The sequence below is a fragment of the Microtus pennsylvanicus genome, chromosome 3 (genome assembly GCF_037038515.1).
Source record: "Microtus pennsylvanicus isolate mMicPen1 chromosome 3, mMicPen1.hap1, whole genome shotgun sequence".
Classification (NCBI taxonomy): domain Eukaryota; kingdom Metazoa; phylum Chordata; class Mammalia; order Rodentia; family Cricetidae; genus Microtus; species Microtus pennsylvanicus.
The window spans coordinates 19531114-19554018 of NC_134581.1; the positions used below are offsets into that span (position 1 = coordinate 19531114).

The 22905-nt window shown below is 43.6% G+C and overlaps 1 protein-coding gene across 2 annotated transcripts in view; it reads left to right on the forward strand.

The window, feature by feature from the left end:
• The window catches only part of Dnajc13 (DnaJ heat shock protein family (Hsp40) member C13), a 116104-nt gene extending 93407 nt beyond the window's left edge, over positions 1-22697 (forward strand). Inside the window, exons 45-57 of one of the 2 annotated variants that reach the window (XR_012909962.1) lie at positions 883-974; positions 2313-2412; positions 4898-4972; positions 5304-5416; positions 8312-8481; positions 8594-8636; positions 9037-9210; positions 10116-10295; positions 10540-10680; positions 12142-12285; positions 16441-16540; positions 20985-21093; positions 21837-22697. Coding sequence is in view for 1 of the 2 variants with exons in the window: in XM_075964807.1 (XP_075820922.1) it covers positions 883-974; positions 2313-2412; positions 4898-4972; positions 5304-5416; positions 8312-8481; positions 8594-8636; positions 9037-9210; positions 10116-10295; positions 10540-10680; positions 12142-12285; positions 16441-16540; positions 21837-21934 (1430 nt within the window). In the remaining variant the exon portion in view is untranslated. The remainder of the gene's footprint in view (positions 1-882; positions 975-2312; positions 2413-4897; positions 4973-5303; positions 5417-8311; positions 8482-8593; positions 8637-9036; positions 9211-10115; positions 10296-10539; positions 10681-12141; positions 12286-16440; positions 16541-20984; positions 21094-21836) is intronic. The other variant, XM_075964807.1, reaches the window with a different exon arrangement.
• The last annotated feature ends 208 nt before the right edge of the window (positions 22698-22905 follow it).

The window sequence follows — 22905 nt, forward strand, 5'->3', positions numbered from 1 at the left end:
GCTTTCCTGCATTCCATTGATTAGTTGGCACAGTTCTTACCTATTAATAAGTGGCTTACAACTGAATTTTAAAGTAGCTTATTGAATGTTTTCAGACTTTTAGGGGACAAAGGCATCAAGGACCTCAAAAGATCACATTATACTCTTTTATGTGTTTGTAACAGAAGGAAGGGTATGCTGAGCGAAACCCTCTGTTCTGTGTTTTGCTTGATTAACAAGAGTGCTAGCAGATATATCGAATTAGGACTGAAGTGGGTAGGAGTGAAAACATTCTTCTCTTCTAAGAGTCGCTGATGTGTGCATATCAAATTGTTTCTGATGTTGTCTTTAAGCTGCAGAGTTCTGTCCCAGTCTTAATTAAATATTAAATGATGTCAGATTCTCCCAAAGTACAATTGTGTTGAGGGGGTAATCCTAAAATCTAGACAACAGCTGTCCAATCTTTCAACATTGCACAGCATTATCATCTAATGAGTAATTGTTACCCCCTCAAACCAACCACGCCCCACAGTGCTTTGAGTCAGTTTACATTGTGTTGGGCTGCGATCATATGTGTCCTGAGGCTCATGCCACTTTTGGGCTATAGGTTGGAGAATATTCGTAGAGGTAATGAGTAAAATTACCTTCCATTTAGGATTTTTGAGTTGTGTTTGGACTGATTATTTTAAATTTTTCTTGTTTTTAGCCTGGGACTAGAGGTAGGCATGTAAGCAAACTAAAAAATCTCTAACATTCTGTTCTTTGCTGCTTAACACCCTGTTCACCTTCCAGATACTCCTCAGAGTTCCAGAGATAAGATTCACAGCAAATAACAGTGTGTTTTCCAAAGGCCTACAAGTGTATCTCTTGTAAATAATATAACTTCTTGTTCTCATTCCCTAGGTTCTGAAAGTGAATGCATTGGACACTTTAAGTTAATATTTTCTCTGCTCCGGGTCCATGGAGCTGGTCAAGTGCAGCAGCTGGCTTTGGAGGTAAAGCTGTTTTATACTAGGGGGCCACACCTCCTACCACTTACTGTCAGTGCTTTGAGACTTGATCAGCCACTGTCTAAAGTTGATGAAAATCTGTGTGCTATATTCATTTTGTTTATTGCCTCAAATTTGTGTATTTTTCAAGTTGAATTGATGTAATTATTAATATAACCTTAAAGAGCAAATGCTGGACACTGTTGTTCAAGGTGGTTCTATCTGTGGTTGTTGGCATGCATCAGGGCCTGGGTATATTGTAGAGTGCCACGTGGAGTGTGTTAGAGACTAGACTTTACTGGAAAGTTTCGTAACCACAGATCAGCAAGAGGAGAAGGCAGTTCCCTGTCTTGGTGCCCACAGAAAGATGTGTTATGACTGGGACACCTCTTTCCCATTAATTGTTCCTCCTCCTTGTACACCTAGCACAAAAATAACCGTTTTAGCAAGACTTGCAGACCCCTTGGTGAAAGGTTATAGAAGACACATCGCAAACCCTTGGGTGGTAAGGGTACCAGAGAATTTGGAGCCCTTTCTCCAAAAGAATGAAACTATTAGGGCCACAGGATGCTGTTTGGTTGCAGCTATTGACATAATAAGGAAGCCCCTAATCATGGTCGTACTTGTTCAGGCAACTCAAAGTAAGAGCTTGCGGTCATCTTCAGATGGCCCTGTCATTAGAACACATGGTTTATTACCAAAAACACCACTTTCAACCTTGCAGGAGAAGGTACAAAAATAGCTCTAAAAAACAAAAAACACCGTGTAATGTGTGCTAAGATTACCTTTTGGTTTGTCATATTCGTAGTAGAATAGTAATCGTTAGATTTATCAGAAAGCATTAACAAGCATGTTCTTTGCATTAAGAAACACGCTTTACTGTTTACTTCCTTCAGAAATCTTGTAACTTTTAAATTGAACATTATCAGACCTAGAATACAGTGTTCTGGAATGCTGAACCTGGTTCGGGTGACATCAGTCTTTCATTGCATACAGCAACGGCTAGACTTGACAGAGCTTTACTTTGAAAGAAGAGTGCACCAATTTCTCTATTATAGAGGCTAGAGCAGTCTGTTATGTTAGCTACTAAGGACATTTACTTCCTAAAGCAAGAGAAAGTTGTGAGAAAGACTGGTCCCCCAACTGCCCCCCATTTGTGATCACAGTTCTGGAAGGCATTCAGATAGAAGGTTCCTCAAATAATCAAATTAGCAATAGCCAATCTTTTGAAATTAAACTCTTCTAAAAATTTTGTCTTCCAAAGATTTTTGTCACTTTTGTAAAACCATCACTTCATTTAATTTAGGGCCAAAATTATTTAATATCCTGTTGATTAATTTTCAGGTTGTGAATATAGTGACATCCAACCAAGACTGTGTCAATAATATTGCAGAATCCATGGTTTTGTCCAATTTGTTGGCTCTTCTACATTCATTGCCATCAAGTAGGTATATGTACAGATGGAATTTTGGAAAACACAGCATAATAGCTGATAGGGGACAGTAGATCATGGTTGATACAAAACGAGACATGTCGTTCATGTTGAGTTTTAGAATATTTAAAGTAGTACTCACCATATTAGATTTGTTTTTCTAACTATGTTTTGTATAAATGAATGAAATTATGTTGTTTCCCATATAAAAGTAGAAAGTTAGGGAATGAGAGAAGTCTAAAACCCAAGCAAAATACCTGGAAAATGTCAGTTTGTTGAGCATAGTCTTGGTCTGAGTAACTGAAATGTGCTGGTATTCCATAATGCATTATACTTGGAAGGTCTTGGGTACTAGAAGGTATGTGTAAGGTAGTGGTGATTGCTTTGCACTTAGTCCTGTGCCCTTTATCTTTTACTGATTTGATTCCAATAGAGATATTACCACTAAGGTGATGGTGATACTGCAGTCTGATTCTGATACAGCCTGTACTGATGCAGGTTCTTTGAAAGCAGTACAGTTGTCCACTGTAATAGTTGGTCATTGTGCTGGTCTAGCCTTAAGATTGTTTTGTGGGAGGAAGGTCATTGAGGTTTTGACCAATTGTAGTCTAGCTTCAATCACAAAACCAATACTGAGATACATCCCTAGTCCACTTCACTAACTTCTGAATGTTGTACATACCTTAGTTCAACCTCTCTTCAATCTTGTAAGTAGGGCCCTCCTTAGTCATCTTTTTTGTTTGCTGTTTCTTCATATCTAATTGAGTAGCATTTTTCTTGAATAGTGTTTTCTTTTTTTATTTAATTATTAAAAATTTCCACCTCCTCCCATTTCCCTCCCACTTCCCCATTCCTCTCCCTCTCCCTCTCCAGTCCTAAGAGAAGTCAGGGTGCCCTGCCCTGTGGGAAGTCCAAGGCCCTCCCCCCTCCATCCAGGTCTAGGAAGATATGCATCCAAACAGATTAGGCTCCCCAAAAGCCAGTACATGCAGTAGAATCAAAACCTGGTGCCATTATCATTGGCTTCTCAGTCAGCTCCCATTGTCAGCCACATTCAGAGAGTCCGGTTTGATCACATACTCATTCAGTCCCAGTCCAGCTGGCCTTGGTGAGCTCCCATTAGATCAGTCACACAGTCTCAGTGGGTGGACGCACCCCTCATGGTCCTGACTTCCTTGCTCATGTTCTCTCTCCTTCTGTTCTTCATCTGGACCTTGGGAGCTCAGTCCAGTGCTCTGATGTGGGTCTCTGTCTCTATCTCCATCTACTGCCAAATGAAGGCTCTATGGTGATATTCAAGATATTCATCAGTGTGTGTTTTCTTTAGAATAAATAACAAACTTGGAATAGCTCTTTCAAATGGCAGTACTCAGGAATCACAAGCAGATGGATCTCTGTGAGTTCCAAGCCATCTAAGGTTACATTGTTAGATCCTGTCCCCCACCCCCCAAAAAGGAAAAAGGCAAACCTTAAGAAGCTATTTGCAGATTTTTGTTGTCATACCTCATAAGCTTATGTGACTTTTCTTTTTCAAACTTTGTAAGACTTACTGCAAAACAAAACTGGTTGGTAAAGTGAAATATAACATAAATCATAGTTTCAAAATATAAATTTAGGAGCTAGAGAGATGGCACAACAGTTCAGAGCGCTGACTGCCCGTGCAGAGGACCCAGGTTCAGTTCCCAGCACTCATATCTCGGCTCACAACTCCAGTTCCAGGGGATCCAGCACACTCTCTTCTGACCTCTGGGCACCAGGCACAAATGTGGTGCACAGACATCCATGCAGGCAAAACGTTAATATACACAAATAACCTTTAAAAAGACAAAGTAAAAATTTATCACTGCTTCATTTATATAGTATAGCCAGCACTTTACTCTTACAAGTAAAATAGCCTGCATGTAGATAACTCAACCGACTCTAAGGGGTGTCGCTGTTACTGTTTTAGTCTCAGCCCAGTGCTTGTCAGCCTCTCCTTTGTCAACTCTTCCTTCTTTAGCCTCTTGTCTGTCATTCCTACTTAACTCTGAAGGAGCCAAGTCTGTTAGTTCAGTGTACTTATACAGCATGCAGCTATGGCCGAGGAGTGCAGCACCGGTTTACAGTTGTTCTTCCTCCTGCTTCCCTAAGATGCTAACAACAGGTAGACATCTTAGGTGCCTAGTGGGGTGTTCTCTGGATGGAAAGAAATGATGGTTTGGGCCATGGAGAAAACAGTTGGTAGGAAGCTAGTATATAGCATAGTGGTCATGAATGTGGACTTGAGAGGGAAGGAAAACCAGCTATACCACTAACTCACTCTGAGACCTTCGGGTTGAATGTTCTGGGCCTCAGCTTCATCACAGCACAGCTATAACAACGCTTGTCCTGCTGGCTACTGTGAGGGGGGAATCTGATACACTACAGAACATCTGGCTAAGGGTCTGGCACAAGCTGATGCCCTGTGAATGTGAGCTAAGGAGTTGATGCATTCCTTGACATGTCTTTTGCTCTACAGGCCGACAGCTTGTTCTAGAGACTCTCTATGCTTTGGCATCGAATACAAAGATAATCAAAGAAGCCATGGCAAAGGGTAATGTACACAACTCTTTCTCCTCCATCTAGCTCAGTGAGCCGTCCTTCACCTTGAGCTGCCTCACAATCTGCTGATGTAGAATGCACTGAAGTGTTAAGAGTTCTTAAAATTAAGACAGCTAGCTAGGCATTGTGGTGGCCCTGTTCCCAGCTACATAAGGCTGTGACAGGAGGATTGTTTAAAATAGTGGAACTTCATTGAAAGACAGACAGAGAGAGATGAAGGTATAAGATGCAGTAAGTTGGAGTTAGGTGAAGTGAATAGAAATTACTTGTGAGAAAAGTCGCTTTCTGCATGGAAGCATTGCTTATTTTTCTTTCTTTCATAGGAGCTTTGATTTATTTACTGGATATGTTCTGCAATTCAACACATCCACAGGTTCGGTCCCAGACAGCAGAACTTTTTGCTAAAATGACAGCAGATAAACTAATAGGTCCAAAGGTGAGCATAAAATATCAGTTACTCAGGTAATTATTTCATGACATTTGATTATATGTCTGTTTGGGATGGCAAAGACAGGAAGTGCTTTTCTGTGGAAGCTGGGGTTGTTGCTGTGTGTCAGGGAAGCCTATGCTGAAACTTGGAAGGCTCAAGAGAGTGGAACAAGGTGATTGCTGTTTATCTCACTTGAAGAGAAAGGGCAGGGCTGGGGGGGAGGTTCAGTGTGTAAGAGTGCTAGTTGTGCAACAGAAAGACCTAAATTCACATCTCTAACTCCCTGATGAAAAGAAGGACGAGGCCTTGTGTGCCTGTAACCCCAGCATGGGGAGTAGGGGAGGAGATCTCACAAGTGCTCAGCTTGTCTGTGATAGGAAGCAGCCTGGAAGCAGCGCTGTTGCAGTGAAGTGTTGATGTGCAGCAGATGTGGTATAGGCTAAGCCGCTGTCCAGCCCTGCCCTAGACAGCTGAGGAGCACAGACATAGCACTGGAGGGTTAGGGGGAGTCAGGTGTGCACACAGGTTAGGGTCAAGTTAAATTCTGAGCACTGGAAAGGCTCTAACTTGAAACTACTGCTTACAAATGAAAACATGGGCCATCATCCCACTGCTAAACAGATTAGCACTCTGAGACTCAAGGAGTAATACTATTATGTATAGTGGGACCAATAACTTAATATGCCCGTGGCAGACTAGATTACAGAAATTTAGAATGGAGAAGACTCGGTAGGTTAAGATAGTTTATCTAAGTAAAATTAAAGTTTGCTTTTGAATCAGTTTACTAGCATAACTCTGCTTAAATCTGACACATCGGAAACCCATCTGTCTGGTCAATAGATGGCTTCTACGCAGTCTTACAAATAGAGCTACAATAAGCGGCTACCAGTGGGCATACTGTGTTCGGTGCTGGGGTGCTTGCCCAGCAGACACAAACTCGGGGTATGATCTTCCAGCACTCCTGGAAGAGAGTGGGGTATGAGCTCCCAGCACTCCAGGAAGAGAGTGGTGTGTGTAATGGTTTGCTTACAGAGAACCTGTTCCTCCAAATTCATGAGAACAGTTCAGTTTGGACTTTAAGCCTTGAAATATTTTAAAATATAAGGTAAGTTATTTGGAGTTTTTTTTTTTAAAGAAAAAAAAAACAGATCCTAGACTGTAATAAAGCAGTTTTAAAACTATCAGCCATTTCTGCCATAAATTCACATAGAACAATGCCAAGATTGTTAGATGCTGACTAGTAGTGAGAAGGACTCTACTGGGTTTCTAACTAAATGTCCTCCACAAGATGGTTTTTTTAGAACTTTGAAAAGCTCAAGTGATGGGAAAGCTAAAGGCCAAGTGGCCTGGGGTGGTGGGTGGCAGTATGGCCTGTGATCTGAACTCTTGCTTTATGGATCTCAGCCCTGGGCTGTGAACCTAGTTTATGACATAGTATAACTTGTCTCCGGACCTAAATGTCTTTAGATTCACAGAGAGGAAGTTAAAGTCTTTCACTCTGACTTTGGCTTTGAGCACTTCTTGGGGCTGTGGTCTCTGAGCTTTAAGAATGTGCTGTTGGGGGTGGGGCACAGTGCGGTAGTCTGACAGTAAAGAAGGGTTCTTACCCTCAGGAGACTGATGGCCAGGAAGAGTAGTGGGCTCAGCTACTTTTAGAAGTGCATGATGTTTCTGCACTCAGGTATAAACAGAAGTAAGCCTAAGGCTGGGAGGGTCTGTTCACTGCATTTACTGAGTAAGAAATAGCCTCCTGTGGGACCTCGGCACCATTGCTTCCTTCACTCTAGATTGCTGGCTGACCGTGAATGGGCTGGCATTAGTCATTTGGGGAGTGTCCTGGCGTGTAACTGTCATTGCTTTAGTTCATTGGCTGTTAGAAGTTAAAACTCAATCTATGACCAATAGTTGTACAGAACTTTTGGCATTTGTGTGTGCATGTATGTGTGTGTGACTGTGTGTCTACTGACTTCATGTATGGTCATAGAATAAGCATCTCTGTGTCAGGAGTCAAGAAAATACCTAGCAAGTGAAGTTTCCACAAGACAAGATTTGAGCAGTTTGACGTGGAAGGAAAATGTGTCTTCCCAGCCCTCATTTCCCCTTTGCCCTTGTGCCTCCCTCTAATTTTCAGATGTTTTATGCACTGGATATTCATGTGTGTGGTGTGTCTTGGGTGGGGTTTATGCTTGGGACTGAACCCATAGCTTCCTCTGTCTGAGCTGACGCCAACCCCTGTGTTTCAAAACTACCATTAAAGTTCTTTTTTGACAAACACAGTGTGCCCTGAAATATGATGGAGCAAAACAAATGCACTTAGATTACTTGTTGGGCATAGAGATGCACTGTGGAAAAGTTAGTTTGTGGGAGTATAAAGGCAGAGGGATGGGGAACAGGCCAACCAAGGGTTGTACTGCACATAAAGAACCTGTTCAAAGAGTTCTGGAAACTTTACACAAGGACTTCTGAATTTTTTTCTTGGGTGGATCTGTTGGTTGAATGGTTGGTTGGTCTTTCTGTTTTGAGACAGTGTCTCACACTAGTCCAGGCTGGCCTGAACTCCCTATGCCTTGAACTACTGCCAGTCCTTTGGCCTCAGCCTCCTGAGTGCTGGAATGGCAAGCATGAGGTACCACACCCAGCTAGAGTTCTTTCAGGTTTCTTAACTAGAGGGAGCAGAGAAAAAACTAGATATAAATAAGTATGGCAGGTCATGGACTTGTAAGATTACTTTCTCATTAATCCAGATTTATCTCTTCTGCTTTTCCAGGTCTTTTAGGGAACTGTTATTAGGTCTCACTCATAGCACAGATTGCACTGCTGTTCTGTCTTAGGAAACTTGGAAGGACGTGTCAAATATTGATGTTTCCAGTGGCCCTTAAAACTCTGAACTTCCTCCCCTAGGTTCGAATCACATTAATGAAATTTCTGCCCAGTGTGTTCATGGATGCCATGAGAGACAACCCTGAAGCTGCTGTGCATATATTTGAGGGGACTCATGAAAATCCAGAGCTGATCTGGAATGACAGTTCCAGGGACAAGGTGTCTACAACTGTGAGAGAGATGATGCTAGAGTAAGTAAAGAGATGGGCGTGGTCCTGCTCTGTCTGTCCCCTTTCCAACACTTGTTCTGAAGGTTAATTTAATTTGACTAAACTTTAATGTTCTTACCCCCCCCCCCCCAAGGCACTTTAAAAACCAACGGGATAACCCTGATGTGAACTGGAAGGTAAACTACACTTTTACTTCATAAGGCTTTTTGTTTTATATTTTTGTTGTTGGTTTGTTTTTGTTTTTAATTCATGTTAAATCAGTTTGTCAGCCTTTAGCTGTTGATTACTCCATTGTTAAGATATGTTGGACATGACCACGGAAGGCCAGGCTTCAAACAGATGTAAAAGTTGTAATGCTTACACTAGAACTAAATGATAGAGACTTCTTTTGTAGGCTCCATTAAGAGGAAATGTCAATTATTATAATTTTATTGTGTTTAAAACAGTTGTAACTAATGACTATCTTTATACTAGTTTATTGTGTGCAGATTTCATTAATTGTCTTACGTTTCTGGCTTCGCAGAGGAGTGATGATGTAAGATGACTCACCCATGATTCCTTCTCCTCTCTCTAAAGTTGCCTGAAGATTTTGCTGTGCTGTTTGGAGAAGCAGAAGGTGAACTCGCTGTTGGGGGAGTTTTCTTGAGAATCTTTATTGCACAGCCAGCTTGGGTGCTAAGAAAACCCAGAGAATTTCTTATTGCATTGTTAGAAAAATTAACTGAGCTCCTGGAGAAGAACAATCCACATGTAAGTGTCAGTCATCAACAAAACACTTGAAATAGTTTGCTGAATATACCAGTTACTTTTCCCTCAAAACCATGCTCTCACTGACCGGGGGAATTGGATCCAGGGCTAGGGCTTTACCTAACATGTGCATGGCTCAGAGTTTGAGCTCCTGTACTGCATGAAAACAAAATCTCAGAATAGCAGCTGCCTTTGAATTCAGATGTGCATGTTGAGTGTGTGTGTGTGTGTGTGTATGTGCGCGCTCGTGCGTGCGTGCATGCTTGAGTGTATTGGGGGGGTACATGTGCGTGCGTGTTTGTGTGTGTGTGTTTGCAAGCCATGATCATCTATATGAAGACCATAATGGTCATCAGAATATTAAATAGAGGTTAAACATGTCAGCAAATAGAAAGTCTTAGGTGCTCTAAAATCAGAACCCTTAAATATCACAGTGATGCCCAAACTCAGGTAGGAATGTCTGTGTAAATATTCTTAGATTTGAGACACTTCTGGATTGAAACATTTTGAGTAAGGTATTGTTGGCCTATAAGAGGACTTTTCCTAGAACTGGGAGAAACATCAGCTAACAACTCCTGAATTCCTTTGTATTCCTGCGGCTGACTCACAGTAGCATGTGTGTAACCCTGCCTTAAATTGCCATATAGTCATTTAGGTATTATCTTCTACCTCTGCCATAAAAACACAGTGTACCTGGCCCAGTGAAGTATGTGATGGCACATTCTCAGGTCCTTAGGTTTGTGCCTTTTATCAAAGAAAAAGAAAGTTTGCTGCTCTGTTGGGGTGTGCGAATTAGATTCAGGTGTCAACTTGAATCTCTAGTTTTGAATAAATGTTTTAAGTCTATTTAAGAGTTTTTTAAGTGCTTTGTGGTTTATTTGGCCTGGTATTTTATTTGTTCTTCCCAGGGAGAGACTCTGGAAACCCTGACGATGGCCACGGTTTGTCTCTTCAGTGCACAGCCTCAGCTGGCAGATCAAGTCCCACCGTTGGGACATCTTCCCAAAGTTCTCCAGGCGATGAATCACAGGAATAATGCCATCCCCAAGAGTGCTATTCGTGTTGTTCACGCCTTGTCTGACAATGAGGTATTAATAAATCCTCAGGAGCCCAGAATTCCAGAGTTTTATCTGTGTCCACTTGACGACACTTCGGAGTGTCAGTCCCTGTCTCCTGTGTGCCTTTATCTATCAGTTTCGGTGATTAGTAGAGATGGAACTTATTTTCTCTTAAACAGAAAAGTGGGTTTTAAATTGCATTTTATTACTGTGGAACTTACCTTACTGTGTATAACATTCTACTCCACAACTGTCCTTGTTTTGGGGCTCTCAGCTGTGTGTTCGAGCCATGGCATCTTTGGAGACCATTGGCCCACTGATGAATGGAATGAAAAAGCGAGCGGATACTATTGGTCTGGCCTGTGAAGCAATTAATCGAATGTTCCAGAAAGAACAGAATGAATTAGTGGCACAGGTAAGTGACTCTCCATGAGCAGACAGGCCAGACAGGTGCTCTGTGGCTGTGGTCTTAGGTCTTTGTGAGTGTCCTAAAGTTAAAGTCTCACCAGCTTTTCTCTCCCCTCCCCTCCCTTCCCCGCCTCTCCACTCTCCCCTCCCCCTCCCCCTCTCTCTGCTGTCATCCTTAGCTTCTTTGTAAAAGTTACTTTGGGCTCTGTTCATTTCTAGTATTTTTTGAGTCATGTGAGGTTTTATTCTTCTCATAGAGACCACTCACCTGGTAGAAATCAGACTTGGTAGATATTGGTGTCACAGACACTGAAAGGAAAAAGTAAACTCAGGCAAAAGTGAGTTTTCTTGTTCTGGGTGTAAATACCACGTAATCTCACCTTTGTGGCCGTGGTTCTGGAAACAAAGACTGTTTAGTTACCAGAGGCCAGGGTGGGAAATGGGTGGAAGGCTTTAGTTTGTGGGTCTGTTGCACTGTGGTGACTGCAGCTGTGTGCACATATAAGAATAAATTTAAATGCCCTCATTATAAAAGATACTTGAAGCCGTAATTTTGTTCATTAGCTTGATATTTTACATTGTCTTAGTGTTTGTATTGTTGTGGAGAGACACTGTGACCATAGCAACTCTTATAAAGGAAAACATTTAAATTGGGGCTAGCTTACAGTTCAGGGGTTTAATCTGTTTTTATCATGGTGGGTGGTGTGCAGGCAGACATAGTGCTGGAGAAGGAACTGAGAGTACTACATCTTGATTCACAACAACAGGAAGTGAACTGTATCACGCTTCTCCTGACCTCTCCCTTCAGCTTCTTCACCCAGCCCTCCACCCTCAGTAAACAGAGGTACAGAGTGGGTATAGAGGAGGTTGTGAATCTACTGCTGGTGGCTCATCTGAAGTGACTAACATCAGGTTCATCTCACTAAGTCAGTAGGTGGACAGGGTGTACACACCTCTGGAGAGTCTGTGGGAGCGATAGCATGTTATTCAGCTCTTTCAGGGTGCTAACTAAGTGATGACTGCAGAGAGCGGTGCTGGAGGAAGATACAAAAGGCAGCCAAGTCCTTCGAGGCTGCTGCCTGTTAGAGTGACCCCTTTAGCCACAGTGGCTCAGAGCTTGGTTCTGTCCCTCCTGGGTCCAGATGCAGGTTCCATTATGCCCAGCTCTGTGGTGTACACTTGTTTCTTTTCCCTTAGGCACTGATTTTCTTATTTGAAATAATAATTGTATCTTCATTCAGTGTTAGGAAGATTACATAATTGATGCATAACATTTAGAAAGTTTGGTAGAACTGAATCAAAATCACTTTATATAAGAATGCTGTTTCCGTTTGATACTAAAATAAAAATCTGCATCTGCATTGAAATGCTGAGAACAGGTTGTCTTACTTACTGTAGATAAGATCCTAGTGGTGAAATTACATCTTCAGTAGCTGGTGTATAACATCTTCATTGTGCTTTATTCCAGGCTCTGAAAGCAGAGTTGGTCCCATACCTCTTAAAGTTGCTTGAAGGCATAGGCCTTGAAAACATAGACAGTCCTGCCGCTACTAAGGCCCAGATTGTTAAAGCTCTCAAGGCAATGACTCGAAGTCTGCAGTACGGAGAACAGGTGAGTCTGTAAGAAGCACCTTGTGTTCCCTACTAAGAAGTATGTTCAAAGTCACGGTCTTGGCTGTGGATGATCTGGGAACCTGTATTTGAGTCCTCAAACCAGTGTGGCCAGTGTTCACATAACTGCTTCACAGCTGCAGAAAAAGCATAGGCTTGTGTCCAACATGCATGCAGGGGGGTTCTTTTTCTGTGTAGTAACAGTATGTTCTCTATTTCAAGAAAACCATTAAAAGATGTAGATGAATTTGGAACACTTAGTGTAGAATCAGATATCATTGAAAAGATCTGAACATCATTTTAAATTATATTAGTGCTTGAAAAGTGCTAGCTTCTTTTCCCTTTGCAGAGTGGCTGTGCAGTAATGTGTTTCAAGTGCACATACACTGATTTCAGACCTCTTAAGGATCTACTTTTCATCTTAGCTTTAAATTTATTTCATTTTAACAAGGGATGTGTGTGCGTGTGTGTGTAGGCGTGAGCGCGCACGCACGTGCACATGTATGCATAAGTACATACATGCCAAAACTCATGTGTGGAGGTCTTTTGATAATTTGCAGGAGTCTATTCTCTCCTTACACTATTTGGTCCTGAAAATTGAATTCAGGTTGGCAAGCTCAGCAGAAGGCACCTTATCCACTGAGCATCTCTCCAGCCCCCCTGTTTTTGTTGCTTCTAAAGCGTTTTGGTTTGATTTGGGTTTTGGGGGGGGGGGTTCAAGACAGGCTTTATCTGTGTAACAGTACTGACTATCCTGGAACTCACTCTGTATACCAGGCTGGCCTCGAGCTCACAGAGATCCTCCTGCCTCTGCCTCCCAAGTGCTGGGATTAAAGGCGTACGCCACCACCACCTGGCCACCTGTTTTCTTTATTGAAGTGACATCTATATAGCGAGTTAGTTTCTTTTCTTGTTTTTGTGACAAACTACTCTGGCTCACAGTTCAAGGTGCGTCGTGGTCAGGAAGTCCGGGTGGTAGGAGTGGAGTATTCTGGCTCACACAGACTAGGTCTGTCATGGCTGAGAATCAGGGTGGCGTGAGCTTAAAGCACCTGGGCACACCACATTCACAGTCAAAGCACAGAGTGAGAACTATCTGCTGCTGCCCAATGACCTTTTCCCCTTGGCGTCCAGGGTCCCACTAGGGGATGGCGCCACACCCGATGAACAGGTCTTCCCACAGCAGTTAAGGCATTCAAGGCAGTTTTCCACAGGCATGCCCACGAGCCCATCTCCAGCTCGTTCTTGATTCTGTCAAGTAGACAGTTGACACCAACCATTTAAACTCCAGCCCTTGCCAACTTGCCATGCAGACACGTCATTTTTTAAGCCATAACCACCCGCCATTTATCCTTGGAGATTCATGATCATGTCATTACATGAAACACACTCAGTCCAACTTTTTAAAGTCCCATGGTCATCAACAGTTTTAACACTTGAAAATTCTAAAGGCTCTCCCTGTGCGTTTCTATAAAAGTAGAAACAAGTTTCATGCGTAAGTCACAAAAGAGAGCAATCAGGCCAAAGCAAGGTAACATTTCTAGCATAACAAGTACTAAAGCTCAGCTCTGTTGCAGCCTCTGAGGCTTGTCGTATGATGTGCTGCGCTTCAGAGAGCTTACGTAGCCCCACCCTCTATACCTACAGCTTTCCCATGGGTCCAGGAGCTCCACTGCGGCTTAGATTCTGCTCTCATAGGCTCCCAGGGACTCTGCAAGGACTCCCTCCTAAGGATCTTGTCTAGCTTCAGGTGCCCTGTGGCTTTCATAAATCTTGTCTCTTTCGTGTGTTAAAAACCAGTACTATGTAGATGATGTTCCCAGGTTCTGCCACCAGCTCAGGAGGGTCCCACCCCCAGGAACATAGCTGTATCAGTCTCTGTTTTGACCCTGAGGAAACACTTCCAGACAGGTGTTTTTAAGGAACAGGAAACCTCTTTAGTATAGGTTCCCTTCTTCTAAATGGTTCTGGTTCTTCACAGGCTAGACCTCTGAGGGGGAGAGTGTTGTCCCAGTACAGCATGGGAAATTTCTGTTCAGTGGTGCTAACTTCTTTAGCATCAGCCTGAATGTTCTCCTGGCTTTGGAGTTTTCTGTGCCATACAAATTAGTCTGTTATCTTTTTTTTTTTATAGAGCTATTTTTTTTTTAATTCTATTTATTTATTTATTTATTCTGCCTGCATGCCAGAAGAAGGCACCAGATCTCATTACAGATGGTTGTCAGCCACCATGTGGTTGCTGGGAATCGAACTCAGGACCTTTGGAAGAGCAGGCAATGCTCTTAACCACTGAGCCATCTCTCCAGCCCCCTAGTCTGTTATCTTTAAACTAAAGTACACTTCACCCAAGTTCAGAGTATATGGACAGAATTGGGCCAAATTCACACAGATGCCCTCTAGCCCAGTCCTGAGAGAGTCCTTGTTCTCCCCCAGAAAGCTCAAGAGCCAGGCACCAACTATACCTAATTTCTTGTCTTCCAGTCTCCTGCCAGAATATCCCATTATGCTCTCTTTTCAGAAGTGAAGGGTTTTCTAGACCAATCCTTCAAACTCTTCCAGATTCCTCCTGCAAGCCATTTCTAGAGGTCTGCAATCCGCATGCTCAGAGCAGATCTTCCTGCCTCAATTCAGGCAGTTTAGACAGTGCCCCTCAGTCATAACACAGTTAGTCTAGGTCAGTGGTCCTCAACGGGATCATAACCATCAGAAAACACATTTCTGATGGTCTTAGGAACCCCTAGCCCTTAAATTTATTCTTGTTGCTGCTTCATAATGGTAGTTTTGCTCCTCAGTGGCGTCTCCGTTCCTAGGACCATGAGAAGTGTGTGTTTCCCAGTGGTTGAAAGCTGCTAGAGTCTTTCAAGTTGACAATGCTGACCATCAAACAGAACATGAAGTTAACTATAGTGAACAACGAACTGGCCTTTCTCACCTTAGCACCACTGCGATAATCTCACCCTGCCTAGCTCCTGAGCATATTACCCCTGTGGCTGGTAATTTACTCTCTCCCACAGCCCCAGCCATACAGCCACCACTCTGTTTCCGACATGTGGGTCTGTGTGTTACACGTATTTTCGTTTTTGCATTGAGATTGACCCATGTTGTGTCAATTAAATGTTTTCATTTCTTTGTATGTTTAAATTTTCCATTGTGTGTATAATTGCTACAGTTTGTCCATTCACTGTTCAGTGGAGGTTTGGGTCATTCATTTCTGTGTGCAAATGTTAATTTTGTGCTTAAATATACTTTATTAAACTTTCCTATAGTGAAATTAGGCTTCTGTGTTTCAAGAAAAGAAACATTTTTGATGCCACTGACTTTCTCTCAGTATTTGAATCATTTAAAACACTGCTAAAGAAGACAAGTCACATACGTTGCTGCAGTCATTTACTGGTATGCCTCTGGGTGTTCTGAACGGCTGGCAGATAACTCCGTGTGCCTTCCCTGTGGACCGTCCCCTCCATCTTCATTAGCATTTCTAGGGATGAAATTAGCCAAGTGGCCCCGGCACCCACTCTCTACTCCCAAAGAAGGGGTGAAAGAATAACACCTCCTAAAACCAGAGCTCTTCCATCCCCAGCTCAACTCCTCGTTCACTACTGCTGCTGCCCAGGCTGGAATGGGGCCCATCCTGCTTCACGAAGAGCTCTGCTTCAGCACACACAACTAACTGTGAGCTTTCCATCTGACTTAGAGACTCAGGATTCTCTGAATTGTGTCTTCCAGGTCTGCACCACTTAAGTTACTATTTTCTGTACATTTTCATCTTCCAGTCTAGTACACATGGACACAGTAGTTCTGTTGTAAAAATGTTTGCTCGTTTTACATGTGATACTCTGATGTTTTGTCTGTTCACTTAGTTTCTTATGTGTGTGTGTTGTTCATGATCTGCTCACAAGACACAGCACATCCTTTGAAAGGCTGATTTAAAGTTGTAACTCCAGTTTCCAGCATCTTCCCCAACCCTTCCTAGGTCTGGTTCAGTGAGGCATGCCCAGCACAGTGCCCGGGAACATGTGTGTGTGATGTTGGCCAGTTCCTGGTCCTTCCCCAGTGGCCTTCTGACTTCAGAAGTTGTTTTTCCTTCCTGGTTCAGTCTTCCCACAACTAGTCCTTTACACAATCATGCTAAGTAGGGGTTGCTTTACTTCCCCAGGTGAATGAAATCCTCTCCCGCTCTTCAGTCTGGAGTGCCTTCAAAGACCAGAAACATGACTTATTCATTTCTGACTCTCAAACAGCAGGATACCTCACAGGTAAGTCAGACCCGAAGGTGCCTGGCAGGCCCTCTTCCTGCCCTGACCAGACTTAAAATAGCATTCCTCTCATCACTTAGGCATCTGGCTACCATTTTTGGGGGGTGCTGTGAGCATGTCATAAGCATCTGTTTCAACCTTGCACAGCGTGTGGTGTGTGGTGTTGGATGTTTATGAGGAAAGCTGCACGTAGCCTAGTTTTCATCCAGTATGTTAGCAGCAGCTAGCTTAGATGTGCAGTATGTCTGTGCAGTGTTTACCTTGAATGTGGGAAAAGAATGTGTCAGAAACCAGGTAGCCTAGTGCCCTTTCTGTCTCAACAGAGTGAGACTTCATAGAAATAATTGTGTACAGAGTTTTTTTCTTAAAAGTTTGCAGTATAGTTTTGCTAAGTATCTTTCCCATGGAGAAAATATGCCAGTGCTGTTAGAAATAAGACTGCCAAGGGCTCAGAAGACATTACACGATGCTCAGGACGTGTTCATTTGACACACAGCTGCATGGTAATTTAAGATCATGGCTTTGGTCTGAGAAGTGGCAGCTTCAGTTGCTTTATGAAAGGGAAGGCACTCCACCTCTTCTAAAGATCTTCACTGTGGATTTAGCCTTGTGAATAGGAGGCCACTCTTGGTGCCTGCCTGAAATGGTAGCATGTGAATAGATAGCAGCCCCACGTGATCTTCTAGCAGAGATGACGGAGATAGAGAACAATGTTAACAGCCAGTACTCCCCAGACAGACAGAGCCATTGTTTTAATAGCCCTGATTGCTCTCAAAGAAGGCTGTAAGAATCATACCTACTTGATTCTCAAATTTTCAAATCCAAAGGATTCAGAGAACAGCTTCCCTGCTTTCAGTTTTCAGCTTGCTCATGACACTACTGCTTCCCCTTCCTGTGGCTCCTGTGTACTGTGTGTCCTGTGTAGTACCAGTCACTGCTCATACTACTGAAGCTGTCTGCTTCTGACTCTGCTGTGGGCCTGTCACTTGTGTCCTCCTGTTTTCTGTGGAGAGAGGTCTACTCACACCTCCCTCTCTCAGGTAAACTGTCTATATAGGAGTGTATTTGTGCCCACCAAAAGCCTCCTCAGTGTTTCTGAAAGGTGACGGGCCACATTTTCTTTCTTTCTTTCTTTCTTTCTTTCTTTCTTTCTTTCTTTCTTTCTTTCTTTCTTTCTTTCTTTTAGATTTATTTATTGTGTATACAGTGTTCTACTGGCATGTATGCCTGCAGGCCAGAAGACAGCACCAAATCTCATTAGGGATGGTTGTGAGCCACCATGCAGGTGCTAAGAATTGAACTCAGGACCTCTGGAAGAGCAGCGAGTGCTCTTAACCTCTGAGCCACCCCTCCAGCTTGACAGGCCATATTTTTATGCATTATTTTTGATATAAGAATGGGGCTTAGTTGTAGCGAAGAATGAAGGACTGGTGCTGTGCAGGTCAGGAGCAGCTTCAGTAGCTTCACGTGATGCTTCTGTTCCCCATGTACCCAACTTCCATCAAGGTCTAGTAAAAGCTCCAAGGTGTTCCTGACACCGCTGCTTTAGCAGGGACTCCGTGATGAGATCACATGGCAGTTTCTCTTAGAGACCTGGAGTTCCCATTGGCCTCACCCTTCCCAGGTCCCTAATTACTGTGCTGCTCACCAGCACCTCTGCTCCTCGTACGATACTGAAGTGTGGAGGGTGCGCAGGAAGGAAGATGCGGCTTGTCTGCGTCTTTTCTTCCATCTGTGTCCCTGGGATGAATGAGACCTCTAACAAACAGTGTGACATTGACAGATGTCTGGACAGGTGCAGCCAAGTAGCAATGGTGAAACATCCCATCCCTCCCTTGGAAAGGGCTGGAACTTCTGTGCAGTGCTGAAGCCTGCAAGCAGGTCTGTACTGGACAGGATGGGCTGTGAGCCACACTTGCCTTAGATCTGTTCCTGGCACTTCTCAGGCTGGAATGTTCTCTGTTAGTTCGGAGGATTTTCTCGCTGATTTTACTCTACTCCTTTGAAAGGCTTTGAACCTGTGCTTCACAGAGGCTCCACTTCTGAGTTTCCCTGCAATTGAGGGAATGCTTCCTTAGTGCCCAGGCTGCCAGACGCTTTTTGGTGTGTGTTGTATTTAATTGGAATTTAGTGAAAACCCAATCTTCATATGCTACAGACTGTACTAAGCTCTTCTCTGGTTCACGAGGAGACTAAGGTACTGTGAGAATACACACCCAGCCTCCCTCCTAACTGAAGTGTTTGAGTGTGTTTGGCAGTTATATGTGGATATTGTTTAAGAGACAAGGAAATAAGTTTCTGAGGAGAAAGTATTACCTCAAAGAAAGCTGCAGATAAAGGTAGATTTTTCTTCTCCCGACTGCTTAGCAAATACCAGTTGGTTACATGCTCAAGATGAAGAAGTGAAAGTCCTGAGTAGGGTTAGTTAGGATTGATAAGAAGACAGGACCACCCATTTCCAAAGATCCTCTCATGGCATACTGTTTCTTTAAGAGCGCCTCTGCTAGAGTTATCCCGTGCAGTAGATACACAGTGGTGTGTCATCTGAGCCCTGTTACTTAGGCTTTTTGCTAGATTCAAGATCCAATTGGCTCAGAGCCTCTAAAATTCATTTTTGTAGTAGGAATTTTTCAAGTTATTTCCCCTAGGAAATCAATAGTAAAAGAATGCAGCAGTGGCATGAGGCAGAGTCGGTGCTTTTAGGGGCTGCAGAGATAAAGAGCTTTCTGTGACAAGTGTGTCCTCAGTGGGTCCCTGTTCATTCTGTATTCCTCTGAAGTCCGACACACTTGGATAATGTTCCCCTGTGCCCTGGAACCTCTGCTCCTTCCCCACTTATCCCAGGCAGCTCTTTAGCCCAGGGCAGCCTAATGTATTCTTAACAAAACCCAGAGGCCCAAAAAGTGGGCCTCTGAAACTCAGTTGACTTTCCCTGTGGAGACAAGTGATGGCTGTAGAATTAGGCTTCATTATAAGCTCATCATTTCACAACTTGATTTTGGTCTAGAAGTTCCAATTTTTTTTTTCAGTTCAGAATGCCCTTCACATCTCTCAATGTCTCATATCCTGTGCAGTATAGTTAAGTTTATGAAGCCGTTGTGTGCAGTTGTGAAGTTTTTATTTGTATAACTATGATGATCAGCAAGTGTCCCTGTGTCTCATCACTGTTAATGATTTGCTGGCCTGGTCTGTCACCTGGGTACTCTGTCCCTTTAAGAGACAAGCCCTGCCCTCTCCTAACCCCTCTCCTTCTGCAGAGGGAAGTGGATATCCCACCTCCTCCAACCTGAGTGCACTCCCTCTTCCATTCTTCCCTCCCTCCCCCCTCTTTTCCCTCCCCCCCTTTTCTCCCTCTCTTTCTCTGCCTGGCAGCTATCCATCTCTCACCCACCGCCTCCCACCTGCCTGGGACCCACAGAGGCCCCAGGTGGTGGGACCTGGCTGCCACTTTTATCTAAACCATTACATTGGTGCCCTGAGAATAACAATCACCCCATCACCCTCGTGAGTTAGCCCAGGATTCCCCAGTGACATCAGTGTTCCCTGCTTTCATATGCCTTATAACCTCCTGCTTTGATATGAATCAAATTGAATTTATGTCTTAGTCTTTCTTCCTCTCACCATGATAAAATACCCTGACAGAAGCAACTGAAAGGAGGAGAGGTTTATTTTAGCTGTTCCAGACACAGCCATCGTGGTGGAGAAGTCAAAGGCAGCAGGAGTCTGAAGCCAGCTGGTTACACCGTATCCACCATCAATAGGGAGATGAATGTGTGCGCACGCTAGTACTCAGCTCCTGTCTCCATTTTCTGTGATCCCTGGTCACGTGTGGAGGGAATGATGCCACTCACAGTGGACGGGTCTTCCACCTTAGCTAACATATAACTGAGACAGCCCCCACAGGCATGCTGAGAGGCCTATCTGTGAGGTGACAACTCTGACTATCACAGCCCCCAGTCTGAATTGCTAGGAGCCACACCCCTCTGTAGTGTTTGTGTTTTGGTCATCTGGACCCGTCTGGTAGTCCTGTGGTAACGGTATTTCTGCTTAAAGTGGAGAGCAATGTGGTACTTGGCTCTGAGCTGCACTGATGGACTGATTTGTTTGGTCGTTGTCTTCCTGGTTTGATGATTAGCAGAAGGTGATAGTTGATGGAGTAGACCCCAAAGACCTAAGAAGGGAAAATCCTTTTTGTAAGTGTTAAAGTACATGGTTCCAGGTGCCCAGGCACTCTGGTTAACTTTAGTCCCAGCTCATTCTGGTAGAGTCAGCACATGTACAGTGTGTGACAGCTATTTCCATGAACTCAGACGGTGAGAAGTGAGACAGAAGTGAATGTTGGCCTGTCCACCATCTGTCCTGTTGCCTTACCCTGCATCTGATTGCCCTGCTGTGTGTACTTCCTCACCACTCCCTTGCTGCTTACGTTTCTTTTTTCCCCCAGGTGTCTCTCCTTCCCTTCTAACTGGCAGCAGCCCCCTTCACCTCAGGAGTGGGCTTTAGAACCGCTCTGCCAGGCAGCTTGCTAACTTCTGTGTAGCTCTCTGGAGCAGGTAGAGAAACCTTTTGCTCAATGCATGCTGCTCGCACTGCCTTTCCCATCCCAGCCCTCCAGTGTACACATTGGCCATGTTTCCTCAGCTAAGCGCTGCCCCTGTGCAGTGCTACGCCAGTTTCTCTTGCAAGGCGCTTGTTCCATTGTGTGATGCTTCTGAGGTATATAAACAGATGTCCGCAGTGCTCCACGTCAGCTCCAGAGGCCAAAGCCATGTGCTCCTAGGACTGCTGACAGTCACAGGACACATGAGTCTGGACTAAAATGCTGATGTCTTCCTTGGAGCACTCTCCGACTGTGAGATGGGTATTCGAGCCTTCCTCTTGCACCACGTGAGCGCAGGCTAACTGGAATGTTCTCAGAAGCTGCTTTTGTGAGAGTCCAGTCGTGCATCACTTTGAGATGGGCTGAACGGGTGGGGAGACGGTGTCCTTCGTTGTTCTCATTTTTCCGTGTAACATAACTCCTTAAGTATCCTGGAATTTTTTTTTTTTGTAAGATTGAACTTCCCTGGTGTGAAAATAGGGGAAACTCTTCTATTTTCTACACCAGTGTTACTGCATGAATTTCGAATTTCTGATTGTGTCATATAATAAAGCAAGCCATGAACCTAGTGCTGTGTCACTGTCATTGAAGGCAGTTACTCACATCATTTTCAGTTTCCCAGTGCTTTACTGCACACTGGACCCTGTGTTCGCCTGACTTATGTAGAAAATGCCTTCTTTGCTTTCTCTCTTGCAGGACCTGGAGTTGCTGGCTACCTTACTGCAGGTACATCCTCATCAGCCATGTCTAACCTTCCACCTCCTGTAGACCATGAGGCAGGAGACCTTGGCTAATCAAACTTGAAACACTCAGAGACAATAAATGCTGAAAGGCCAGTGCTGCATCCACATTCCTCCAGCCAACATGTTGAAACAGACTCTTGCTGCCTTTCTCCTGGTTTCATGACAGTGTTATTCCTTTTTCTATAAATATATTTTTATTTAGGAAAAGAGTCAGTGATTCTGACATACCGCGTTTTGAGAAAGCACTCTGGGTCAGCCTCCATGGGTACACAAGAATTTCTTTTTCTTGGTGTATGTAAGCACATTTTGTTCTTTTTTATCTGTTTACAAGACTGTGAATCAAAAAGACAAACTTTCCTCCTAGTTTTTATAACGTTTTTCTTTTTTTTTTTTTTTTAATTACTGTGACTGTGGAGTTAAGCTGCAGTCTACAGACATTGGGCTAAATCTTGTCCCCAAGAAAGGGCACTTCCCTTCACTGCACCCAATCTCCATGGCCATCTTCCTCCATCATCAGACATTAGGTTCTGTCCCTCCACCTGTGACCAGATCCTCAATCCTTAATTCTCCAAGAGCTCGGTGCACATTGGTGTGTAGACAGGCTTCACCAAACTGAACGACAAGGAGCTTGTGCAAAAAAATTAAAGTAAAAATGGATGTCAAGATGTTATGTAAGAGATTAGTGTAATTGTGAAATGTTCTATACATTATCAAATATATAAAGCTTTCTATATTGAATGTACATTATACAGATCATTCATATGTGTACATAAAATTTTAAAAATAAAGGGAATTGACTGCTTTGTTAATGAGATATGTTTGTTCTTTAATTTTACCCTTTGAAAACCTCTGTGTTCACTTCTGAGGGAGATGGAGCAGTCGGAGGCAGGCTCACCCCCTCAAGCTCGTATGCATAGCTGTCCACCTCTGCTCATTCCTAACCAGAAACAGAAAGCAGCGCGGTTATTTTTTGTCACAACCCACAGGTTGAGAACCACTGCTCTTTTTGCTTCCTAAATATA